This window comes from Gossypium hirsutum, chromosome D09, assembly GCF_007990345.1.
Source record: "Gossypium hirsutum isolate 1008001.06 chromosome D09, Gossypium_hirsutum_v2.1, whole genome shotgun sequence".
In the NCBI taxonomy this organism is placed as follows: Eukaryota; Viridiplantae; Streptophyta; class Magnoliopsida; order Malvales; family Malvaceae; genus Gossypium; species Gossypium hirsutum.
This window is the reverse complement of record NC_053445.1, coordinates 50,453,556-50,479,917: the sequence shown is the minus strand read 5'-3', so window position 1 is coordinate 50,479,917 and position 26,362 is coordinate 50,453,556. Positions and strand designations below refer to the sequence as shown.

Below are 26,362 nucleotides of genomic sequence, written 5' to 3'. Positions count from 1 at the left end.
TTCCCGAAATCATTTTACGGAAAATAGTTTACTGGCAATCAAACAGACCCTAAATATCGATTCTAACAAAAGTTTATGAGTTTTCACCATTAATGCTTATCTATTAGTTTAATATGGTAGGGTCTAAAGAAAATTTGAAGGATTGAAAATTGGAAAGATTGATGAAATTTTGTGTATTTAACTTAACAAAAGAATATAAATCAACAAAAGTCAAACTATTCATGTTGATTCATCGAACTCTTTCTTTATTTACATCCCTAGCCAAAAGCTTCAACTTGGCACTTTTAGTAAATGTGTTAAAGTAAGAGATAAAACAACATTTAGTTCTTAAATTTGATAATTTTTCTCGACTTCGTCTTTTACTTTTTCACATTAGTCTTAGAATTTATTAATTTTTCCAGTTTGATCTTCGAACTTAGATTTCATTCAAGAGTGATAACATGGCACTTTAAGATTGTGCCACATAATCACCTATCTTTTAAAAATTATATAAAATAAAAATAAAAAATTACAAATTATAAAGAAAAAATATATATTTTAAAAAAATTGGGTGATGATGTGGAATCATATATAACTTAATAAAATTTAAGTTCATGGATTAAATTAGAAAAACTATCAAGTTTCAAGATTAATATAAAAAAATTTAAGGATCAAAATGAAAAAACTATCAAATTCAAGAATTAAAAGCTACTTTATCCATTAAACTAACCAACTAAATGAAAAGAGTCTATCCTAAAAATGGTCAAACCAATTAGACCGATTTAATTAGATAAATTATTAAAAATAGAACAAAACAAAATAATCTAACTGAACTGACTGATCGATTCGACCAGTTTAATCAGTTAACAGGTCAATTGCTACTATGACCAATTCTCGATACACAAGTTTAACTAGGCTAGAATTATTTATTACCATAATTGTGTCAATTGTTATTATAGAAAATATATAATTTCATCTTTCAATACTTAAAAAATTATCGTATTTGACACATTGGTATCCAATATTTATTTCGGAATCCTCAATTAACGTAGTATTGACGTGAATGAGAAATTTTGCAAATTTATGTATAAAGACAGATGTTCACTGCAAATAAACACAAAGTTAGAACAAAATGCCTTATTCTCCCTTATTATTATTATGATAATGATTTTCATGAGTTCATTAGTTACTGATTAGTCTCCAACTATTCATTCACTTAATCATCAATCAGGCAAGAATAGGCAAGTGTTTTCTCCTCCATCAGCTCTTTCGCCGTTGCATCCATTTTTTCCCTCGACAATTCATCTATCTTGAGCCCTGCCATTTGCAATGAAATATTCTCAAATAAGCAAATCATTGCCTCAAGTATGCATCAATTTTGGCATGGTCGAAGCGAATGCAACTTACCATTAACAATTGACCATTGTCCTTTCTCACATGTAACTGGGAAGGAGTAAATGATGCCAGGCTGAATTCCATATGACCCATCAGAGTACACTCCCATGGACACCCATGTTCCCTGAACAAATGAACCCAAAGTAAATAATGGAGTCGTCAATACAGCAAGCAATGTAAAAATAAAGATTAACGACCTTGGGTGTTCCAAGAACCCAATCACGTATATGATCACAAGCAGCACTTGCAGCTGACAATGCACTCGATAGCTTGCGAGCTTTGATAATGGTGGCCCCTCTCTGCTGCACCGTGGTAATGAACTCGGTGTTCAACCTAGGAAGAGTTATTAGAATGATTGGAAACTTATTAAAAAGCATCAAGATAGACTAGGGGTTTCTTGTTACCAATTATCATTTGCTATGGCATCTCTGACAGATTCCTCTCCATTTGTGGTTTTGACAGATGCATGATTAATGTCTGGATATTGAGTCGACGAGTGATTTCCCCATATGATTACATTCCTCACATCGCTAACATGAACGTTTAGCTTCTCAGAGATTTGGCCTAATGCTCTGTTATGATCGAGACGAGTAAGGCAAGTGATGTTTTTCTCCGGAATTGAAGGTGCAAATTCTTTCAAGATAAGTGCGTTGGTGTTGGCTGGATTGGCAACCACTAGCACCTGGATGATAAGAACTGGTACTAATATATCTGATGTCAAATTTCATGACAATTTGTATTGGTAAGTAGACTGGTTTTCTCACCTTGCAGTCAGGGGCAGCATGCTGTTCCAAGGCCGAAGCTTGAGCTTTATAAATCGATACGTTATTGGACAACACATCCTTCCTTTCCATACCTTCTTTCCGTGGAAATCCGCCAACCATGACAGCTATATTGACGCCCTGACAGGCTTCGACAACATCGGTCGTCGCAACAACATCTTTTTCGAAACAACATGACGAGAAATCATAAGAAATTTTCAACCAAGAAAATGGGAGTCATGAGACATATATATACCTTTGAGCAGAGGAAAGGCTGCATCAATCAGTTCCATTTTGACTCCATTCAAGGCCTCAGCTGCGGGTTCGATATCAAGCATGTGAATAATTACAGGCTGATCAGGGCCTAACATGACCCCCCTCGCAATCATGGGAAGAAGAGCATAGCCAATTTGTCCTGTTGAAGAAAATCAAACTTTTGAAACTACATAAGCATAAATGAAACTATTTATGATTTATGTGCACAATTTGTCATATTTGATAAAGGAAAAAAGATGATGAAAAGACAAGAATTGCTTCAAGCTTGCCTGCAGCGCCGGTAACGAGTACCGTCACAGGCTCTTTTTCTATGATCAATAGACCACACATGTGCTTGATTATCTTCCAGAACAAAGTTACAGAAAATAGAACTACCAAGATTTTCTGAAGCAAAATAATATACTCCTGTTCCATGCTTTCCCAAATCAAACGATGATATAAAGGCCTCTGTTGAATTCATGACTATATATACATATGTATGTATATGATATCATTGGTGTAAGAATCCTCAGAGATGATCACAATGAGGAAATCAGATGCTAAAAGGAAGTGTGCAAGGAATGAAAGAAAAAACCATCAAGAGCTCTCTACTATAAAGAAAAGAATCTAGCTTCCATATGATTGTCAAGAAAATGGGTGAAGGACAAAGAACATAAAAAAAACAGTATATGGAAGCTTGCTTTCATTAACAACTAAACGTGCAATGATGGGTTTTCCTATACTTACAGGCCAATTGAAATACAGAAAGTTTTCTTCACGGGAACCAATCAGCTTTGCTAAGGAAGAAGAACAGTACGTACGGACAGCACTGGTAACTAAAAGTGTTAATCTGTATTTGCCCCTGAATTTATCCAAAAATATCTAGTTGGTACTTGAACTTTTATTTAATCACCTATCATACCTCTACACTAACTCTATTAATTTGTATTGACATGATATTGGTAATTAATCTAGTGATAATATGTGGCAGCTTTTCGGAATACGATCTGATAAGCATAAATTAAAAAAAAGAATAAAAAGAATAAGACAAATTTTATTTAGGTACATTCTTAATGTGAAAACAATTATAACTTTTTTTTATTAATTTATATATTTTAAAGTTTCTTTTATATTTTCCATGTAGCATATTAATAACTATCATGTGTCACTATTAATTATCAATTTCACATTAGCAAAAATGAACAGTGTTAGTGTATAGGTACTAACCTAGGTGATAGAATACAATACAAGTTAAAGTGTTAATCATGTAAAAAGAAGTTTAAAATTTCTGAACAAATTCAAGAGTCAAACTAATATTATAAAAAATAGAAATAATAATTTATTTAAACTTTAAGTTTACAAAAAGTTATTTTAATTCTATTTAATTTTTTTTAAACTTTTGTGGAATCACTAAAAAAAAAGAAAAATTAATTGTTAACTTTGCTGATTACATAAACAATTAATTAATTTTTTAAAATTAAAAAAAATTAAATAATTAAAAATTATTTAAATTATTTTAAAGTATAAAGATTATAAAAATATTTTTTAGTTTTAAAAAATTAATTAATTGCTTATAATATTTTTAGATAACAATTTTAATTTTGCTTATAATAATTGTAGGTAAAATACGTACATCAATCCACACGGTTTTTCGAAGCATTTTTTTTCCACACAGATTAAATTGGTAAAAGACGACAACACAGATCGCTCTCGCGCTTTCCCTTAATCAATCATTTTTCTTACCATGAAGATTATAGATTTTTTCCTGATCTCGTCACTTCTCTTCTCAATCTCTAGGGTTTGTTATCTCTAAATCTTTTGTTTTATTTTCATATAATTATATCTGATTGTAATATTTCTTTTAATTGATTCAATTTCTTTCTTTCTTTTTCTGATTTTTGTTACTGTAGGCTGAATCTATTGGATCAGTTTTCTTCATCGACAGTCCTACTCATCAATTCCTTCGCGCTCCATCCTCTAACGATGCCTTTCAGGTTTTATTTAGTTATTTATTTATACTCTAATATAATTCATTCATTTATAATTAGGTTTCAAGAATTATAATTTGGTGAAGATTTTAAGTATTAAGAGATTGTGGGTAGTTAAGTTGAATTGTCCAGAATATGTAAAATTGTAAAATAACATCTGGAACTTATGTAGTATTTTAATTTAGTGATTTTGTTTTATGTGGATGTTTTACAATGTATAAGAGCTTTCTTATTCTTCGTATTATTACTAGTTTTAAATTGATTAATGTTAAAGATTGTATTGATAATTTGATGTTACTATCATTTTCTGCCAGTCTGCCATTTTTATATGATATAAAGTTTTTCAATGTGTTTCTTAGATGGACTTTGGATAGTAGGGGAAATTACTTTGTCCATATGTATATATATGCGGCTTATTGATATTGGAATAACTTTTGTCATGTCTCTTTTAACAGTCAGAGCCAATGTTGTTACCTGAAGTTGGTGCGACTGCATCAGTCTTGCTTGGTTTTCCACCACCCATTACACTTTCAGCTGCTGGCTCATCTAAGGTCACGCTCTTTAGTGTTACCAGTTCTCAGTAATAAATTTGTTAGTTTTCCTATTTCTTTTCTTAGAAGCTTTAATTCAAAGATATCCGACGCTTTTTTGCAGCTGAATGAGGTTCTCATTTCTAATCCATTTGATAGACCTCGTGCCGTTTTTATGCTTGAAGTTAGTGGAGTTGATGGTACCTTCTCTTTTCAGAAAAGATCATTTCCTCTGATTCTTCTCCCCTTACCACTCTCAAGTGTTTTGCTTAAATAAATGTTCTTTGGTCTTCAGATCCTCTTGTTGTTGGACCCAAGAATGCTCTCTTCCACAAAGCCTTGAAGAGTAGTGTTGGTCTTGGTTCAAGTAAAGTGGACATTCAGCTTCCAGGTACCTGACCTTTTATCAATACATAAAACTAGTGGATGTAGTCATAACTTTTTTGTGTTTTTGATTTTCCCTGAATGCATACATTCATAGTATTTGTTCACTGCATAAATTTTCTTGTAGATGAAGAGCAAGTATCTGTTATTTCCTTGGACGAGCCTCTAAGAGATTACACTGAAGAAGAGATCAATGACTTTGTTAGTTTATTATTCTTGGCTTGCTTTAGTTAATTTCTGGGTTGTTTATATTCCCTTTGATTGTTTATCTGGGTCACACATGTGACATTGGTTTTTAAATGTGTTTAGGCATCTTGGTTGGGTGGATCATATGTACCTGATGCTACTAAGCCACTGCATGGAATATTGGCAATTCCCTTGGAAAATGGTGACGTTGTGAACCTTCATATGTCAAAGGTCTTATTCAGGAACCAATATTTAGATGCTGTTCTATGAATTTTTTTTGACTGGCGCTGTTTCATAGTAGTAATCATATTTTGTCTTGAATTCTTATTTACCCAATTGAGTGCTTTTGATTTTGGTTTTTTGCAGAAAGTACACAGGGAATTTGCATCAAAACTGTTTGCTCTGTCCCACAATATAAGGAAAGCAATGCAAATGCATGAAGATCTGTCACAGGCTTTGCATAGACCTGCTGAGTTGATAGTGGGTTCTTTTGATGGGATTAAGGTGCTAAACATATGGACTTTCATTTGGCTAATAGTAGTATTTTATTTTCATGCATTGATGTCTTGCCTGAAAATATACTTGGAGACCATCATGTTTAGGTGGGAAGGTTTCTTTTATCCCTTTCATCTCACTTTCCATGATGGCGTTTAATATCAATTAAAACTCTCTTGGATTGTCTCTAATTATGGGCCTCAAGCATCGGACATGCTTATTCTTTTTTCTATTTGGTCATGTATCTTCATTTTATTTTAATGTCTGTAGTTGTATTGCCTTTCGTTTATGTTTGCTTCCTCATTACTTGCCTACTTGCTAATCCTCTTAATGTCTCCAACAATATATATAATACAGGCTTTGCAAGAGCAGCAGGATGCTGATGGTTTTGATAAGCTAGGAATGAGGCTTCTGCTTGCCACACTTCCAAAGATATTTGATTCACTGCAGACAGCATATGAAGGTTGGTAAAGTATTGAACACACTCCCATAGAATGAAAAAGGTCTTCAGTTAAACCATTTGATTAAGATTTACATTTATTACATACTCTGTGTATACAAATGCAAAGGCAGACATAGTGGCAACTTTTGGTAAAGAACACAGTAACGTACATATATATATTTATATATCTCTGTAAAACTAGACATACCAATTCATGTTGAAATCTTTGAACATTTGTGATGATGATATTATTCACAAAATTTAGAGCGATTGCTTTTCTTCTCTTGAGTTGTTGGCAGCATTTATTCCACCCCCCCTCAATCCCTGGCTGCTGATTTTTTTTTTAAAACTCTAACCACTGATTGGGCAGGTCAAATTGTTGGAGTTTTTGTCTTTAATGGGGCATCTCAGCCAGTATCAAAACCATTGATAAATGTGATGTTTACCTCTCGTCCATCTCCACGTTGGTTGGCAGAAACAAAAACTCCAACTAATACCACCCTTGCTGCACAAGTTTTGGTTCGAAGAACCCTTGCATGGATAACTGGAGTTGTTCTTCTCATCGCAACTCTCCTGGGGGTAAGATTTGTTTTAAATATAAGTTGGGTTCCAGCTTTTGCGTGGTTCCTAGAGTTTTTTGTTTTTAAACATTTCTTGTAATACTGGAGCTCCATCTTAAATCCAATTTCGTAAAACCAAATAATCGTACTTTAATGAACTTTGGGATTTCTTTCACCCCAGGTTTTCTAGCTAGTTAAAAATTCAGAGAAACCGGTTTTTATACTGCTTTGAATTCTGATGATTGATTTCAAGCAAGACTTTGTTTTACTTAGTGGGTGCAAAAGAGTGACCGGCTATAGGATCCAAGAAAAAGCATTGGGACCCTCTGGAAAAGGGAAAAAGAAAATTCTTTCTCTAGGTTTTCATTGGCAAAGGCTTTGGTCTGTTGCATCATTGTCCATATTGATCCACATCCTCTATACTGTTCACTGATTTAGGAGTTTTAATGACTGTTCAATTATTGGGGTGTGGCTGTAAGAGTCATTTATTCGATTGATTATATTTCTTTTAACTGTGCCATGTATATATCCTTTTTTCATTTGCATTTTCCTTTTCACTACTGCAGGTTTACTTCCTTCTCAATATGCCACTGACAAGGGACACACTTTTATACTCTAATGTCAAGCTCGACTAAGCAGTTTCGCAGCAGCCTGGTATGATTTATCTTTTATTACCGGGAAACTAAGGGATATATTGTTATCTATGAAGCTGTTTTCTTTATTGGTCCTTCAATGATGTTGGATAGGTTGATCCGGCGAACAAAATGTCGGTTTTTTTTAGGAATTAGTAGCTGCATCAAGTATAAAATTTGGCTATTTTCGGGTGTCATATGGCTAAGAGACTGCAGATGAGACAGGAAGATTGAGCCTTATGATGATTGTATCTATATGCTTTTCAAGGTTAGCTTGTCTTTAACCATTTGACTTTATGTAGATTTCTTTTTTGGCCTTTTGTATTCAATTCTTAAATGTTTGTTTTTGGTAAATATTATTTTCAGAAATTCCGAATAAAGAAAAAAATAATGTAGCGTTGAAAATTAAATTTAGTTTTTGGGCTTTAAAATTTTAGTTTTGAAATGTAGTTTGGGAAATAAAATATTTCAAACTCATTGTTTAATTCATTGGTGATACGGGAAGTCAGATGAAGCATACTTCATTGATGATGAGCGGAATATAGAAATTTAAGTAGAAATGAAAATACAATATTCCGTTTTCATGATGGTTCCATTCTACGGCCCTAAATTATAACCCTTCGATTAACCCCACATCCATGACATCTGGTTATTAGTATACACAGCATAGGGTGGATGATGCAGCAGTAGCAGCTGCCACCGCGGTAGCAACCTCCAACATCACAATGTAGGATGCCATCGACGTTTATAAAATATGCAGCAAATTATTTGGTGGAGATGGAAATAATTGCGATGAGGAAGTTCCAATGCAGCAATAGTAAGGGAAGGTATTGTGCATTTTCAAGAGAGAATACATATTTGAACTTTAGATATGCCATTGTTGAGAAGGGCATGGACTTCAAAAATAAATTAATCTTCGTAAACTATAAAATGAATATAAAGAGTATCTCATCCTTTAACTATGATGTCGGGGTTCGATCTTCATTCATGGGAATGAAATACATTTTATAATCAGTTGTTTATCTCTTTGGAGAGCACTCGCAGTGAGGGATTAGTTATTGCTATCAACGGTGGATACCTTGATTTTGACCAAAAAAATGGATATAAGGAATACCTTAATCATACCCAAAAAATTATAAAGTAAACAATAATTAATGTCACTAAACTATTGATAAGTTTACATTTTGGTCACTTAATTCAAAAGTTATAAAATGGTCTCTGAACTATTCAAAAGTTTTTGTTTAAGTCACTTGAACGTTAGTTTTTTTTTTCTTTTTTAATTTCAACTAGCAAGCTCTTAGCAACAATTCGACGATCGATATGGTGGATTAGTACCCATTGATGAGTAAAATATACTTTAAATCCAAACCAATTTGATAGTCAATGTCAAATATTGGAAAAGAAATATATTTAAATTTTGATTTGAAAATTCATGACGATTAAAGTTATTTTATAAAAAAAAACTAAACTGTAAAAGAGAAGGAGAAAGAGCTTTATGTTGGTATAGGTGGTATGAAGGAAAAAGCCATACAACCATAATTTTAATAGCTTAGTGATTTAAATAAAAAATTTTGTAACGTTTTGAAGTTGAGTAACCAAAACATAATTTAATAATAATTTAGTGATCTTGAATGTAGTTTACCCAAAGTTATATTTAATAATTAAAAATTTAAGGGTAAATTACACCATTAGTCATTAAATTATGGGTAAGTTTTCGTTTTGGTCACTTAACTAAGAAAAGTTACAATTTAGTCACCGAACTATTCAAAAAATTTCATTTTTGTCACTAAACAATTTAATTTTTTTTATTTAGATCACTAGACTCGTAAATTTTTTTAAAAGAAAATTTCTACCATCAAGTTCCAAGTGATATCACTCGTAAGTGAATCATCGATGATTCAACAATCGGTACGATGGATAGTACCTATCGATGAATAGAAGAACAAACCTTAAATTTATATCGATCTAACAGTTAGTGTCGAATATCCAAGAAAAACTATTTGAATTTTGGTTTATAAATTCATAACGTTCAAAGTTATTTTATGAAAAAAATTAAATTGTAAAAGAGAAGAAAAAAAAATATTCGATTAGTACAAACAATGCCTTATAACATCAGTTTTAACAATTTAATAACTTAAATAAAAACGAAAATTTATCCATAATCTAGCACTATGTAGTTTAACCAAAATTCAAATACACTAACGCTTAACAACCCCATTACCCAAGCTAGAAAGAAAGCCAGAATTAACATGCTTCTACCATCATGAATTCCTTCTCTGAAGTGTCAAATTCACACTCTTCATCTATTGGTTGCTCAGAAAAGTGAAATAATTATCGCTCGGATCTGAAGTAAAGACTTTGCTCCACATTGCTCGCATCAGAGGCGTCGTCAGGTCGCTCTTACAGATCCCACACAACTTAATGCGGGTAATGATTTACCTCCATCTTTGTTAAAAATGGGGGCTGCACGCTGTGTTCAATCAAGCAGCCACGCCGTGAGTACAAAGCGAATTATCCTTTCTCCTTTGATTAAAGAGTACGGTCTGCTCGGGCAAATGCTCCAATTTTTTGAGGGCTCGCCTTAGTTGGATGAGCCTTGCAATTTAATTTGAAGGATAGGTTTTCTTTTAAGGGTTAAAATTGAAAGAATTAATTAATCTACTATTTATTTATTTTACCACGTCTTTCGACAATAATCAGCTTTGGGGACAAATTCTTTCTAAATGATTAAAATTGAAAGAATTAATCGTTATATTATATTTTTATTTATTTTTACAGTTTACTTCGTTGCAATGCTTAGCTGCAATTTTCAAATTCGTCGTCGTCAACTAATACCATAAGATTTCTTATACATAGGATCTACCGTAATAGCAATGACAAAGCGTATGACTTGTGTCATTGCTGGTTTGAGTGAACATAAAACAAAACCATAACTAAGAATTGAAGAAATAACAAGAATTTAAAAACCTCATAAATTTTTTCTTATATGTAAATATTGTAAAAAGTCTAAAAAACTTCTTTTTTCTACAAGAGCACTTGAAGAGCGTCTTAAAAAGATAAGTGAAGCCCTTTCAGCAAAAACTCGTCCTTATTTATAAGCAATTTCCTTAACTAAGGCATAAATAAACGCCATTGACTATACGAGTACATGAAAAACGGCGATACTAAATATTTATAATACAACATAGACTTGTACACTTATTATACTACATGATGAATGGTAGATATTTCTCATACAAAATGAGGGGAACGTACTACGTAACGGAACACATAAAAAGAGAAAATCCTGGGAATGACTTGTACTCTCGAAAACGACACATTCACCAGAAATCAGATGTTATATCTCAATCGAAGTTCTTACCTAATCCATCTAAGATTATCTTACTTCCTTCCTAATTTATGGGATAAATAAGATAAAATTTCAAACTAAAATAAAAATATAGCTTACGGTAACAACTAAAACATCCGGTGAGGGAAGCATGAATCCTAAATCTTTGGCCCCTTCTACTTAGTTTACGTCCAGTACATTGATGATTTTTCTTATACAATTAAAATTGTTTTTATATTAAATATATATAGTACAAGCGTAAAGATAATAGCATCAGATAATGGATACCAATTTTTTACCGGTAGCGAATATAATATATGCGTGGTGTCGGAATCAGAAAAAGGTCGGATGTTACTGGGATTATCGCCTAATTTCAAGTGAATATGTAAATGGTCGGGTTTTCAGTGATACACCTCAACCAATGGAAAAATCACATTTTCTTAATAAGAATAAGAAGAAGAAAAAAATGTGCTACAAGTCCTAGTTATCAGAATGGATCACTATTTTTCGTTTGCTAGGCCACGTTTTTGCTGCTCAGTTATGTTATTCCCAGCTTCTCTATTAACCTGCACCAGCTTCAAATTTCTGCTGAAAATGGGGTTAAAGGGGAAGCCGATGACAACTTAATTTAACATGTCGGGGTTCTGCATGAGCATGATGATCAGCATGCACAATGCAATACCGAATTCCCAAAGCACTTGGCTTTATTAGCAATCTTTCTAACTCCGGTCTCGGTGAGAGACAATGAAAATGTTGCCGGAGATATCAGGATTTTATCCATCATGTTTACTTTAGGGGCGTCAAGTATAGCTTTGGGTATAGAGAGTGCCCATTGCATACCCCATATTGCAAGAGGCCTCATGTATATAAGGGATCGGAAATGGCCGTCCATTGTCCATGCTTCCGGAGTTTGGAACCAGTATCTGTTTGAAAAAGAAAATGGGATTTAGATAAGATCGAAAAGGACACAAAAAGTAGGAACTAGGAAGTTAACTTTCATATCCCTTATAAGAAGGTTTCGAAGGCTAATCTCGGTGAAAGTACACGATCCTAAAAACAAAGGGCAGTTTAGGAGTCCGGCTATCGGTATCACTAGGATGACTAAAATCAGGTTGTCAATCACCAAAGGAGATAGCACAGGCCATTTAGTATCTCGTTGATCACTTGAACTATACAAACCAATGTTTTTGATGGCCAAGGAAATTACTTATCATGTTTCTTTTGCATAAATACCAACAATGTCAATCATATGAACTAATATGAGGAATTGGAGTCATATTAAAGACTTACCCGAAACCCTCCTCTGACCAGCCTGCAATGAAAATGCCTTCAGCTGTAGCAAATGCCTCTTTCTCCATTCCAGCAAGAATCATATTTGCCGCTACAGCATAGGTAACACCAGTCCATATTTCACGCGACTGCATGCAAGTCTCATCCACCTTTCCATTGAGATGCATCCCATTTACCGCGCCCATCCGACCTCCCTTAACTTTCATCACATTGAAATCATATATTTCTGAAGAGCACTTCTTATTTTGAACTCATCAAAAAGTGGAGCCAAGCCAGAAGACGCTGTGTACCATTGCCCTGCCAGTTGGTCCGCTTGTATCGACTTACTATTACTACTTGATCCACTGTCATACTTGAAATAAGAGCCGTTCCACAGTTTCTTTTCGAATGCTGATTTGGCAGTACAAAATTTAGTTTTGCATGTTTCAGCAAAGAACCTGTCACCTATCTGCTCAGCCATTGCAGCGGCAGCTTGGAGAGCTGCAAGCCATAAGCAACCACAGTAAGCACTTACACCATGGACAGTCCAAGCATCATAAGTTTGATCTGGAAATCCATCATTTTCTATCAAGCCATCATCATCTCTATCAAATTGTTCCATGTACTCCATTGCAGTGCGAACAGCAGGCCAAACATCAACTCCAAATTGCATATCTCCTGTGGCAGCAAAATCTCTGTACACTTGAAGCACAAACTTGGGATTCAAATCCTTCCATTTGCTTGTATCATGTATGTTATATGCATTCATTTCATTCCAAGGATCATGAGTCCCTAAATCATGAGGAACAGCTCCTCTAACTTTTCGAATTCCGTAATTACCTTCTGCTAGAAATTTCACTCTCCTTCCATCCTCGGATAAAACAGCTTTGGCGAAGTCACGTTGAATATTAATTTCAATTTTGGGAAAAAGATCAAGAAGGGCAAAAGATGCATAGAAGTGCACGTCATAAGTGTTCCACATGATATACTCCACTCCTTCCAAGTACAGAAACCTACCGACATCGTCATAGTCATCTAGTTGATCCTGCCATTTGAAGTGCTCTGACAAATTATTGCTGTTTCTTTTATTCTGAGTAACAGCTGGATCACTGTTATTTTTTAACCCATCACCAGTAGAACCGTTACAGCCACTAGTCGTACTGTACTCAGAAATGGTAGTATGCCTGCGGTTCACTTCAGCTTCAGTTACTTTTACATCTACCCTTTGTGCATCTTCTGGTGAATCTTGATCATTTTTCACATTTGTAGATGGCAAGGAAGAATCTGCAAAGTGGTTATGTAACTTGTATTTAAGCTAGAAAGATTAAGATGTTATAAGTTACTGCTACACAAGATGATACAAGTAAATGATGCAGAACGTAGAACAGTGCACAAAATAAATTTAAGCTAAACCAAGATGTAAAAAGAGCAGGGCACATTGCATAAGTACCTATCCAAACAGTTCCGCCAGCAACCAAAAAGTAGAGCTCGTTAAACAGTGTAAATTTATACCTGAAAATACATAAAGAGGGTTTGCTAATTACCATGAAATATGAAGAAATATGCAACTAAATACATACTCCCTTCCCTTTTCAGAGGTAATGTCATTGCTTATAAGCACAAACTGACAGTATAGAACCAAAAATAAACTACAATAATGCTGTACTTGCTGAGACTGATATATTTTGAACAATGGTTATGCAGAGTTTCGAAGGCATTAACCAAATACACTAAAGTTCCATGAGCCCCTGGAAAGAGTCAAAGATGCATGGACTCCGATGTCTCAAATCCACCCCATCCCTTCTTTCGTATTCACATTCTTTCTAGTCTCTAGCCAAGAAGGAAAGACAAATATGTGCTGATCATGGATACATTTCAAGTCTATTTTAGCGCTGACATAGCATAAGCAAGCATTCAGGAATTAGAAAGCCATTTAGAAAGAGTAACACATCATATTCATATACCACTTCTCTTATATACTAGCCTTGTTACATGGAAGAAAAATTCTTTTTGGACACAAAACCAGTAAATTAAAAGTAAAGGGGCATACAGAACAAAATGCAAGACAAGGATGATGAGAGAAGCAGAAGGTTGCGGATGTTACCATTCTGGCAGCCTTTGATCATTGAGGATAGGACTTTGCCATTTTTCAATCTCTTCTTCCCACCGCTTGTAATCTAATAACAATCCAAATGTTATAGGTCTTAGATGAATGAAGATAATAGAAATCTCTTAAACAATATAACTCCGAAAGAAAAAGACATATTGGAAAGCATGACTACAGTCAATGACTTGAGATATAAAATACTGCCAGAAAATGGAAGATATTTAAGCCAAATGCATACTTGTCAGTGCATCATGCGCCAAGTTCAAAGCTGCTCTTTCAGAAGTGCCATAGAATTTTGTGTATCTCCTGTAAGAAAAGAAAAGAACTTCTCAGAAATAATCATCTAATCGTAATACCACCCTGACATAAAGATGTAACTAAGAACAAGCAAAGCCAGCATTCCTTGATATAAAAACAACACATTAATCACCTTTCCTGGGGTAAATAAAATGAAAAGTAAGCAAATTACAAGCCTTCAATCCTACTGAACAAGGAAAACATAGTAAGGATAGCAGGAACCAGAGACACTAATAACTGCTGTTTTCCTATAACACTGAAGTGTGAAATTTCTTGTGGCATTAGATTCACGTTGGGGCCTTTCATCTGTTATGAATTGATTATAAGCAAGACGCATAATAGAAGCAACATCACAAAAATCCAATCCAGGGTCTGGTAAAACACAGCAATTAAACATGTTGGCATTCACTAATAGGAAAAAGGGAAAAGGGCATTGTAAATATACCTATGGTATGAGCTCCCTTTTAAAAATTTTATTTTTGGAGAAGACCAAGCAAGAGAAAATGCAATAGTACATTTTCCATGGGGTTCCACCCAGGCAGAGGCTGAGACCGCTGCACATAGTGTCTCTCCAGGTGATGAAGGCATGCTTGGGCCACTATTGAAATTTTGACGATCAAATTGTCCATCCTTTAGCCACAAAAACAACAATGTAATTCGTAAATGGGTCAGGAAAAGGCATAGCATGGCAATAATTTCTAACAAACTTGGAAAGGATACTGTAGCACTATTAGTAATCCGTACAGTAAGATTACAAATTTGAGATTGAATACATATCCAAGGTTGACAAGTTCCATGGCTGAAATTAAAGGTAGGAAGTTTACAACTTACCTGCATCATTTTATCCCACATCTGCCTCGCTGTTACAGACCGACCTTCAGTAAGACCAAAACATGGTAGGACTGTCACGTTGACATTCTGGGTTTCACATGCAGCTATGGAAAAAGTAACAGGGGGGTTCCCTTTAGCAGTCCTGAGAAATGATTGCAATTCTTAGGAACATTTTGAATCCATTTGTTGTGTTAGAAATATATTTATAACTTATGCACCAAAGCAGAATGCAAGCAGGCTAGCTGGATGATAATTCATCTGAACATACAAACAATAACAATGCAGCAATGAAAAAAAGTCCAGGAAACTCATGGACCGGAGGAAAGTTCCAGTGCTAATTCAGAAAAAATCTTAATAATAGAGGTCAAAAGCAAACTTTTTAATATTCCAACAATCTTCAGAATTCAAGGTCTCAGGGAAAAGACAAACTAGATTTTTCAGAATATATATTAAGCATATTAACAAAATTCTTAAGAAATAATCTAGTTTCTTGATCATATATATAAAAGTAAAAGAATAACCCGCTAATATAGTACCAATATTTTGAACTTTGGATTGTTACAGAAAGCCTCCAAATTACCTTTCAAACATCTAAAAGGCCTAGAAGGTTTATAAGGAAAACAGGTGTGTCATGAGACAAGGTAAACTGAATGATTTATGCCTTTTCACATCTAACAAATCAGGCATACTCATTATCTCTCGTCTATGCTTCAGAAAAATGCAATAATCAGACATATCCCTCGTGATTTCTCATCACATTACCTAGGAATGAAATTATGTCCCCCTATTTGTAACAAAAAAGAGAAAGAGTCCCATCCAGCTTTTTATAATATTCTATCCATTAGTTAAAATTGTCAGTAAACTGAGAGTAAATGCAGGTTTGCCACAAGACAATGTAAATTGAGTGAGTTCTAGGAGCTTTTTATCCCTGAGAAAAATGCCAAACCACTCTAACAACTTCTGCTAGCAACAGAAGTACAGTCTCATAACAAAAAAAGCATTGCTCATTCTTTCTTTTAGTAAATGATGTATCTTAATTAAGCTACTGAGTTTCATGAGGGAAAAATCTCTTATCTTTTTTTCTTTTTTGAAGTTTTTAGTGATGCATGATTAAGTGGCTTATGTCAGAATCCAGCTTTAACTTTTGCGTCTTCTTTTTTTTCCATTTCTTTTAGCCCTACTTATTTTTGAGCTTGTGTCTATTAAGAAAGGGGCTCAGGATTAGACGAAGCAATAAAGGTGCTTAATACATTGTGTTCCCTTTCACTTCTTCTAACAGTGAAATAAACAGGTGAAAACTGCAAACCAACCGTCATATATATAGCTATTAAGGTTTCATGACTTGCTTGTGATGAAGAAGTACACCAGAGACTCCATCTTCGCCTCTATCAAATAAAAGAGAAGGAAGTCAATAAGTGTCCAATGCACATAGTCCAAATAGAAAGAACATACAATAAATATACTCACATGAATGGTTCGTTCACATGATCTCCGGATAAGTGTGAAACTCCACCAATTGAATTCTGCAGAAACAAACATCGATTACTGAAAAATGCAAGAACCAGTCTTTTTATTGATAGTGTAAAATTAAATGCAAAATTAAACAAGCTTGAACCCAGAAATGAACTTACCGCCCATGTGAAGAGTAGGCTGACTTTTGCCCTTTCTCTTCCAGTATTCACCAACTGCAATAGAACACATAATGGCCTTGTAAGAAAAAAAAAACAAACAAAAAGCTATAAAATAGTCTTGTAAATAACCAATTATAAATTAATTCTGAAATAGCAGAAGAGACCAAAAAGGGCTAAGTGTAACGAGTCACTTAAGTTCCTGACATTAGATCTTAGTAAACATACTGTGTAGACAAAAACAGCTGTCGGAAGACTGGTATCCTTATAATTGTGGGGTATGAAAGGTGATATCTGACGACACGACACTTTTAGTTCAGGATCTGGTTCACCTGAAAAAAAAGACCCTTATAAAACACGATCCAGAGAAAAATAAACTGATATGTATAACAAAGAAAGCTTGAATGATACCATCATATATTGTCCATGCTCTAGGAAACAAAGCATGATATGTAGAATGCTGGCCACTCAGATTCCAACCCCATGATGAAATACCCTCATCTCTAGCTTTCCTGAAAGCATGAAACTGAAATTAGATTTGTTCCATACCAAACTTCAAAATTATGACGAAAGCAAGATAATCTTCTTCAATCTAGGCAAGCCACAAGTCACAGGAATCGCAAATTAATCTTTCTTCTTCAAATATATTTCTTTTGCAACATGCATATTTATACCAGTAGCTTTTAGAATAACTGTATTAGAACTTAAGAGATTTTCCTTCTTACCCTAATCCTTCATGTCGTCCTGGAGCCAAAACCGATGCATACTTCTTATTCCCACTATCACGAGATACAAATATCTGCAGCATAGAAAAAGAATAAAACCATTATGAGAAAGAAAAAGCCAGTTTGATGTTTCTTTTTTGCCCTCAACTGGGGGGGGGGGTTGGGGAGAGAGACTTTCATACTTTTCAAGAAATTAGCTTGGAGCACCTATAATCTGCTACTAAGATCATATTCAAAATTCAATTTTCCACAGAAACCATATTTGATGGTGCTAGATTAGAAAGAGAGAATGAAAATAACTTTATTAAATCCAAATGATACCTTGAAAAACGAAAATCACTTTATTAAATCTAAATGATAACTTGAAAATTCTTTTAAAGAAAATTTGTCAATTTGTCTTACAGGAACTAATATTCAAGTTCAATGCATATTTCATATGTTCAAATGGCAACCCTGAAACCATAAGTACAGCAATCTTATTTTGCATGCATACTTTTTTATTTGGATTATTCCTAGAATTAAAATAATACTAAGAAGAGGGCGTCAACAAGTAAACAAGTTGAAGAGCTGAGCTTTACAGAGAATTGATTAGCCATAACAGGTGAAGAGTCGCAAGTTCCAGGAACAATTTGCCATTGTCTGAACTCGCCTCTGAAACCCCTGGATATACTCCCACTCCTGCAACACAAATTGCCACAATCAGATGCATAAAACCTTCCAGCAGTACAAACCAAACCATTTAGCTGAACCACATAAATACCCCATTCCTCCCAATGGAACTCCTTGAGATGCAGATGGCTTGCAACTTTCACGGGTGAAAGGGTCAATAGGTGCTTTCTGCACATAACCATGCCACAACATAAAAAATTACTCAGAAAATTTCTTTATCCTGCAGTTGTGATATCCACAAAAATTGCCTGCTTCCAAAATTTGAAAAAGAAAAAAGAAGCAAATAGCTGCAAACTAAATAGAACAAAGAATTACCCTGCCATGAGATGCCTCTTCCCTAACGTAGGACCATAGTCGTATACCTAATCGCACCTAAGGTTTCAAATTCCAAGATCAATTAGAAGAGGTAACCAGGAAAGGGGATAGCATGCACACTTGCTACAAAAGTTAATTATCTGTATCTTAAATCAGCCAAATAGGGGTTTCCATCGCTTACCATCTTTATTGCTTCCATAAACGTAATACTGAATTCTTTTAGAATATTAGCATGGCTGTTTAATCGCCTTCTCCAAGCATGTTTTGGTGGACCAGCACTATCAAAATCAAACTATATAGGAGTATAAAACCAGCAGAATTAGTATAGCAGAATGCTAGAAGTTCATCTCGAACTAAACCTAAAACTATCATGTCAAAAAATAGTTTTAGATAGAATCGATGTGCCATTTTAATAAGAAAATCTAATCAAACAAAGATGTCATCCTTTATCCTCCTACTCAGCAATAAACACTCACTCCATATGGCATAATTACTGAATTTAAGATCGTCAAATATGAAAAAATATCAGGAAGAACAAACTCCTATTAATTCGAGATGTTACCGGACATGATCAGTCTCTTCCCTACATTTGAGACTTAAAACTTTATCATGTGACATAACCATCAAGTTCAAAACTTCTTTTTCAACTGTTTTTTCAAAATTTATAGGATTTGATCAGACACTAGCTGTAAAAATCAACCATTCATATCGAGAACAGGAATTACAACAGGCCAGTCAAGCTTCTAATTTTTCTGAAGTTTTTCCTGAATTATGATTAGTTGCAAGACTGATATCAAGCTTTGATTAGTAGCTAATACAAAGAAACAGCCAAATTCCTTAATCAACATTTAAAAGTAAAAAATGTAAACTAAATATTTGCTAAAGCACGTCTTGTATCCATCTACAATATCAGGAGACAGCTAAAAAAGTAAGTAAATTTTCCATCTTTCGATAAATAAATTTCCAATCTTATCAATCAAGATGCAGCTAGTTCCGAGGAAAAACAAACATTGATCCTGATAAATTTTTTTATAGTAGCACTAGTTTCTTTCTTCTGCTTTTACACTTTTTTTTTCCCTGATTGAACAAACAGAATAAATAAAATCAACTTAGAAAATGATCAACAGAGTTCTCTCCTCCGCCAATATATATACGAGGACCAAAATAAAAAATAAAAAATAAAAAGGATTACCAAATGTAAAGTGTGACGGCTAACATATTCCTCAGGCGGCCATGAATTCTTTCTGCAATGAAATATATTTCCAGTAACCATGTCGACTAATCAAATTTCAATTTCCAGTCAAATAATTTACTCCTCTTTTTTTTTCCTTTTTCTTCTTTTTCAGCTATAAATCTCTCAACGCACAAACGATCACCGAAGATAACGCAAACAACTAGGAAGAAACTGCCTCTTATTCTTGAAAGATCTCCTTAAGTTATTTTTTTCAAACTCGAAAAATAAATCGAAATGCTTAATCAGAGAACTGCGGGATCAGAGATCTCGAGGACTTGAGATTTTTCATGAAAGAAGATGAAGAAGGAGAAGAGCAGCGTAAAGCAGTGGTGGCGTTTTGATTGGATATAAAGAAATATTTTTTTTTAAAAAAAGGAAAATTAAATAGTAGATGGCGGAGCTGTGGCGTGGCGTGGCGTGGCGTGGCGTGGGCGTGTCGACTGCAGAAAGCGCCGTTTGGAGGCTTGTCAATGCTTGTTAAGGCTGCAGCTCGCTCTCCTCGATCGCCAGCTGGTACCAATTATACCGGAAAAATTTTGAAGGTTTTATTTTTCCAGGGAAAAATTTAAACAGAAAATTCTGAGGTTGGAAGACAGTAGAATTAAGGGGAAAAAGGGTGATACCGTAGAAAAAAGCTCTTGGCGTAACTATTCAATCATATATAGAATACTTTGTATTTTGTATTGGACAATTTTATTATATTTATTTATACTAATTTATATGTTTGATTTTATGTGTTTATTCTTAAATCTTATTAAATAATATTTTATTTTATAATTAAAAATACTATTCAAATTATTAAACATAAAGAAAATATATTAAATAACTTGATAATCAAAATATTATCACAATAAAACAATTCAAACCACAAATATTAATGAAATTCACTCTCTTTTTTTATGACGTTTTCACCTACTAATTGAATTAAGCCTGATATACTTTATAATGATAAATATTAGTAAAATCGTACTTCTAAATTAAATAATTAAAAAGTCATTTTAGTTTTGATACTTAATATTTTTACATAATATAAAAATACAATATGAATATGTGAATTAATTTTTATATTTATTTTATTTTTCTAAAATCGCGAAGAGAAAAGTGTTTGGTCTTTGAGGTAGAGAAGAGGTTGGGCGGTGGGGTAGCTTTTTTTTATATATATATATTTAATTTTAATTTGTGGCGGTGGAGATTCGAAGTCGACACTGTACAATAAAATAGTGAGAAATAATAATAGTTAAAATTCCTGTAAAAATAATAATTAAATCATATAATACGTAATTAATATAAAAAATCAAACTCCATAAACTCTCAACTTAATTATTATTTATTATTTAAATAGTTTTATAATATTAAAAATTGAATCATAAGTTGGATATATTATAAAGTTGGGTGGAATCTCATTTGGCATGTAGGACTGTAACAAATTTTTAATATCCTTCGTCTAAATAAAATAACATATGTTCTATTGACCTCTTCTCAATGGCAGAACCCAAACTTGACATTGGATTTTGTAGGAATAAGTTTGTTTATTTATTTATGCTTATTAATATTAACTTTTTAATGCAAATATAATAAAAGTTGACAACCCAAAATATTCAACAAGTTCTTCTAGAAATAACTTCAACTTCAATGATTCAAAATATTCTTCTACTTTAATTTTACGCTTAAAAAGCTTTTAAAAATATATAAAAAAATCAATTAAGTTTTTTTATTGAATTTGTATCTAACTAAATTTCTGTCAATAATTAAAATAATTAATTAAGCCTTTTCGTTAATAATTTTTGTCATTGACCATATTGACCATTAAAATAAATTAATAGATCAATCAAATGGTGACAATTTCTAGTTTAATACAATATTTTTACCATAAATTAGAAAATTAAAAATATTAAAATTGATATAAACTTATAAATATTATAAAAAACTATAAATTTAATAAAATTTATTTAAAATTTTAAAAAATGTATTTGTAACACCCCAAAACCCAGCCTAGAAGTTTAGACCAAATCTCAGAGGTTACATTGATCACCGAAATGATCGTAGGTAAATTTTGAGTTTAACCAGCTAGAAAACATACGGTATTTAAGTTACGTAAAACTCTCCATTGTAAAATCCCAATATTACAAAAAATTTAGTCCAAAAGTCGCTTACGTGCGTATAACTCAAAATTCATACCACAATATTCAAAATAAAACTTACAATTCAAACCATTTATTTATAAAAGTAAAATTTATGAAAATACTTTTAAAGTTGATTCTAAACATGGCTGTCCGAGGCCTTCGACGTGCTGACTCCAGCAACAACATACAAAAATACCACAGAACCAACAAACCATGTCGAAATTCACAGAACCAAATCAGAATTTTGTCAATAACAAAAAGGAAAAGTTTTTGAACCCACACCTGATTCACAATCAAGACGCTAGAAACCAATCAACAGACGTTGATAACCTCGATACGAACCCGAAGCTTTTTGAAACCAAAAACAAAACTGTTCTCTTCTCTTTCTTTTCAAAAGACGCAAGAAAGCCAAAAAGAAAAGGAAATAAACAAGGAAGAAAAATAAAATAACCAAAATAAAAAATAAAATAAAATAAACATTAAGAAAAATAAATAATAATAAAATAATAAAATGGCACTAAATAAAGGAAATACTTATCTAAACCTTTAAAACAAAACAAAAATGGTCTCTCAAAATACTCTTAAAGACTTAAACTCGAAACCCAAAGGCACACTAACACACTATCAACCACCTAACCAGCAGGCTCATTCTATCACCTATATGCACAACTAAAAACAATAGCACAACCTACTCACTGACTTTAACCCTAAAGCTCAAAACTTCTAACCCTAAAATTCGGGGTGTTACAATATTAGAATTTTTAAAAATAATAAAAAAATTATTAAAATATAAAATTATTAAAATATATAAAATTATAAAAATTATAAAATATATATTTTAATAATATTTATCAGTTTTTATAATTTTTATAAGTTTATATCAAATTTAATATTTTTAATATTTAATAACGTTATAATTTTTTATAGTTTTTATTTAAGTTATTTGGCATTTAAATTTATTTTTTAAGCTAGTTAGCGAGCTCCAAGCGACAATTGTTAATTGGTATAGTAGATAAATACCCATACCTTAGATACAAGTCAATCCGACTGTTAGTATCGGAGATCAGAGAAGAAAGTTGTTTGGATTTTAGTTCTAAGATTCTTGACGATCAAAGTTGATTCATGAAAAATAAAACCTAAATCATAAATGAGAATAGATAAAGCTATATAACAATGATTTTAACAACCCGGTGACTTAAATGGAAACTTTCGAATAGTTTAGTGACCAGTTTACAACCTTTTAAAGTTGAGTGACCAAAATGTAAATTTTTCAATAATTTAATGACCTTAGGTGTAATTATAAAAAAAGGGGTTATCTTAAAGGCTAAAAATAGGCCACTCAAAAAGTACAAACACCATTCCAAAGCAAACAAAAATAAAATGGATTAAATTTGCAGTAATATATAAAAACAGAGAAATAAGTCTTCTTGTAAGACATAGGACATTAAGGATAGTTGACAAAACTTAAATGCTAGTTTGGTTTTCTTAATTACATTATTATAGCTTAATATCTTCCTCTTATTGAGTGATTTCAAGACTTTGTAACAGTGACGGGATAAATATTAGACAAATAAAAAACATTTTAAATTTCAATTATAACGTCTAAAATTAAATCACATAAAAACAAATAAAAGTTTTACTTTATGGTGTCAATTTAAATATATATAAAAACATCTATCTATATGTAAAAAGAAGATAGATGCTACTAGGTGTGCTAGACTTAAAAATTGGGAGATGTTTTGGGGTTTTTTTTCTTTTCTATTTGGTGGAGTATGGGGCGCCCTGTTTTTGAAATTGGATTGGGTTGGATGGTTGGATTGGTTGAATTGAAAATCAGTTAAGTTATCAATCTGAAATAAGAGGTTGAATCAGTTGATTTACAAATCGACTGAATCGACCAGTCAAATCGATGTTCTCTATTTTTAAATAAATTATTCAATTGAATTGAATAAACTGATTTGACTAGTCGAATAGATTAAACCGAAAATTAGTGGTTTATTTAGTATAACTACTTTTCTGCTTTTGAAAACTTTGTTGAGAAGAAAACTACAATAGAAGAAAATAGTGAAGAAATAAAAGGAAAAGGAGAAGGAAAGAAAGAGGAAGAGAGGAAAAGGAAGGAAACAAAAAAAAAGTGAAAAAAAATGGTTTTATGTGAATTTTTTAAGATTAGCAACAATAGAAAATAATATTATTGATTCTAAATAATATTTTTTTTAAAAAGCATCCTAATTCATAGAATATTTAAATTGTTTAGAAGTTTCAATTTAGAAATCTTCTCTTTTCTTATGAAATAAAAATGATAGTAAATATGTCAAATTTTTTTAATTTAAAGATGAACACGGAGATTGTTTACGTAGAATGATTTTAATCTATGTCTGCAGGCCCAGAGCAACGATCCAATATCTTTCTCACGGTATCACCAATGATTTAAGTCCTAACACATATCTAACTCTCACCAATTTACCGACCTCGTCATTGTACAAAAGGCTAGATCACTTTCCTACTAAACTTCCCCCTCAAAAGCTTAGTTTTGCAATGCCGAGAGAACTCTCTTGATTGCTTACAAAAATAGCACACACATAAAAGTTCCTAATTTAAACAAATTTGTACTCTCTTGATCTCTCGGTTCACTTTAACCTAGTCAAAACTTAAGTTTATATACTACTTAAGTTTTGATTACATAAGAGTCATAGTCTAATCATTTTTCTATAAAGTAAAGCTAAAAATCAACATAAGATTCTCGGTGTAATTCAATGTCTTCAAATATAGAAAGTGATTTTATTTGTTCCGCAAGTAATCAAACTTGATCCACAAGTAACAAACCTTCAAGTCTTTAATTTTATCTCAATTGGTCTTCATGTTTTAGACTTAACTTATCCAAATTTCTTCAAAATAGATAACCCAATGCTTTTGTTTTAAAACTCGCCAACTCTGAGAATAGGCAAGTACGACAATAAAGCAGTGCCTGAAGTTGTGGTCCTTATTTCAACCACAACATTTTTCCTTGCTTCAAATGTGTCAACAAAAAGTACTTTTGATATATAAATATTTTGAATTAAATTTAAAAGTATTTGTTCAAATATGATTGGTTTAATATATCATTTGGTGCCCAAGTTGATACATTTTTCTAATGTGGTACCTATGTTATTTTTTGTCCAATCAAGTACATGTATTTGACAAAAGCGATATATATTTGGTACCCAATGATAACAATGTTAATTTTTTCGTGTTTGATTTGGAATTTAAAGTTGATTTGACGAAATTTAATACCTAATATTATTAGGTTTGAATTTTCCATGATTTTATTAATAGAATAAATTTAGTGCTAGCTGTGGATCTATTTAGTTTGTCAACTATAGTTCGATGGATTTAATCTAATTCGGGTTTTAGGATGGATTTGATGAAAAATAATTGCTAATATTATTGGCTAATTATGACTTTTCATCAAAGTAACTCTAAAACCCGAACTAAACACTAAAAAGTTAATATTGTTATTTTCAAGTACTACATTATAAGACCAAAAAATAACACAGGTACTATATTAAAAAAAATGTCAAACTCAAGTATCAAACAATGCATTAAGCCAATATGATTTAATATATATTGAGCAGAAAGCTCAAACTTTAATGAAACATTAATATCATTAGAGATGCTTATGGATAAAACGAGGTCTGAGATCCAATTTTAAAAGAATTTCCAGCTTCGAGTTTGTTTTCGTCAAATGGACCATCTCACTAAAATAATAACAAATTATTTTATATTTAAATTTAATTATAAAAATATTTTTAATTTATTATTATTATTTTAAACAATAAAACGAGCAAGCGAATTTAACCCAAAGTTAAAAATATAAGTCCAAGCCATTGCTAGAACGTGTTGTGTGGATTACGTTACCCAAGCCAATAAGGTAAACATTAAAAGAAAATTATATAATTTTTTAATTATATAATTTTCTTTTAAATTTAAAAAATACTGTACAATTATGCTTGCAAATAATTTCTTAAGTTTAATCTATTAAATATATTTAATATTAAACGTAAGAATAAATTAATACAAATTTTATAGATAACAGATTTTTAAAAAATTATTTATAAAAGTTTGTATTAAAGTTGATTTTTATATATTATGATTAAATTCCAATATTTAAGTTTATATAAAATTATAATAATATAAATTATAAGATATTATTTAGTTACTTAAAGGATATTAATGTAATTTTTATAATT

The 26,362-nt window shown here is 32.3% G+C and overlaps 2 protein-coding genes and 1 pseudogene across 4 annotated transcripts; 1 reads left to right on the top strand and 2 right to left on the bottom strand.

Annotated features, from left to right (window-relative positions):
• Positions 1-1,101: 1,101 nt before the first annotated feature.
• Positions 1,102-3,254, bottom strand: LOC121220994 (malate dehydrogenase, cytoplasmic). Of its 2 annotated transcripts, none has more exons than XM_041101260.1 (7): positions 3,138-3,254; positions 2,392-2,550; positions 2,139-2,314; positions 1,779-2,056; positions 1,572-1,707; positions 1,387-1,498; positions 1,102-1,296 (listed from the first exon to the last, which is right to left on the bottom strand). In XM_041101260.1, exons 2-7 carry the CDS (start codon positions 2,522-2,524, stop codon positions 1,196-1,198), a joined length of 936 nt encoding a protein of 311 aa, XP_040957194.1. In that variant the 5' UTR covers positions 2,525-2,550; positions 3,138-3,254; the 3' UTR covers positions 1,102-1,195. The 2 variants fall into 2 exon arrangements, with proteins under 2 accessions (XP_040957194.1, XP_040957193.1); XM_041101259.1 differs by lacking the exon at positions 3,138-3,254 and adding an exon at positions 2,681-3,082.
• A 743-nt stretch (positions 3,255-3,997) lies between these two features.
• On the top strand, positions 3,998-8,017 carry LOC107890569 (uncharacterized). 2 transcript variants are annotated; one of them, XM_016815058.2, is made up of 12 exons: positions 3,998-4,188; positions 4,301-4,384; positions 4,834-4,929; positions 5,033-5,108; positions 5,204-5,299; positions 5,420-5,493; positions 5,602-5,709; positions 5,845-5,982; positions 6,331-6,436; positions 6,786-6,994; positions 7,542-7,629; positions 7,757-8,017. In XM_016815058.2, exons 1-11 carry the CDS (start codon positions 4,135-4,137, stop codon positions 7,608-7,610), a joined length of 1,110 nt encoding a protein of 369 aa, XP_016670547.1. In that variant the 5' UTR covers positions 3,998-4,134; the 3' UTR covers positions 7,611-7,629; positions 7,757-8,017. The 2 variants fall into 2 exon arrangements, with proteins under 2 accessions (XP_016670547.1, XP_016670546.1); XM_016815057.2 differs by having other exon boundaries at positions 4,006-4,188; positions 7,722-8,017.
• A 3,248-nt stretch (positions 8,018-11,265) lies between these two features.
• Positions 11,266-20,639, bottom strand: LOC121220993 (non-lysosomal glucosylceramidase-like; annotated as a pseudogene).
• Between the last annotated feature and the right edge of the window lie 5,723 nt (positions 20,640-26,362).

Excerpts from the sequence above, each read along its gene's own strand:
- LOC121220994 (XM_041101259.1), bottom strand. The coding sequence starts at position 2,825 with ATGGAACAGGAGTATATTATTTTGCTTCAGAAAATCTTGGTAGTTCTA. Across the intron at positions 2,551-2,680 it reads ACTCGTTACCGGCGCTGCAG|GACAAATTGGCTATGCTCTT; the intron begins GCAAGCTTGAAG and ends TTTCTTCAACAG. Across the intron at positions 1,297-1,386 it reads ACAATGGTCAATTGTTAATG|GGCTCAAGATAGATGAATTG; the intron begins GTAAGTTGCATT and ends TGCAAATGGCAG.
- LOC107890569 (XM_016815058.2), top strand. The coding sequence starts at position 4,135 with ATGAAGATTATAGATTTTTTCCTGATCTCGTCACTTCTCTTCTCAATC. Across the intron at positions 5,494-5,601 it reads AAGAAGAGATCAATGACTTT|GCATCTTGGTTGGGTGGATC; the intron begins GTTAGTTTATTA and ends AAATGTGTTTAG. Across the intron at positions 6,995-7,541 it reads TCATCGCAACTCTCCTGGGG|GTTTACTTCCTTCTCAATAT; the intron begins GTAAGATTTGTT and ends TCACTACTGCAG.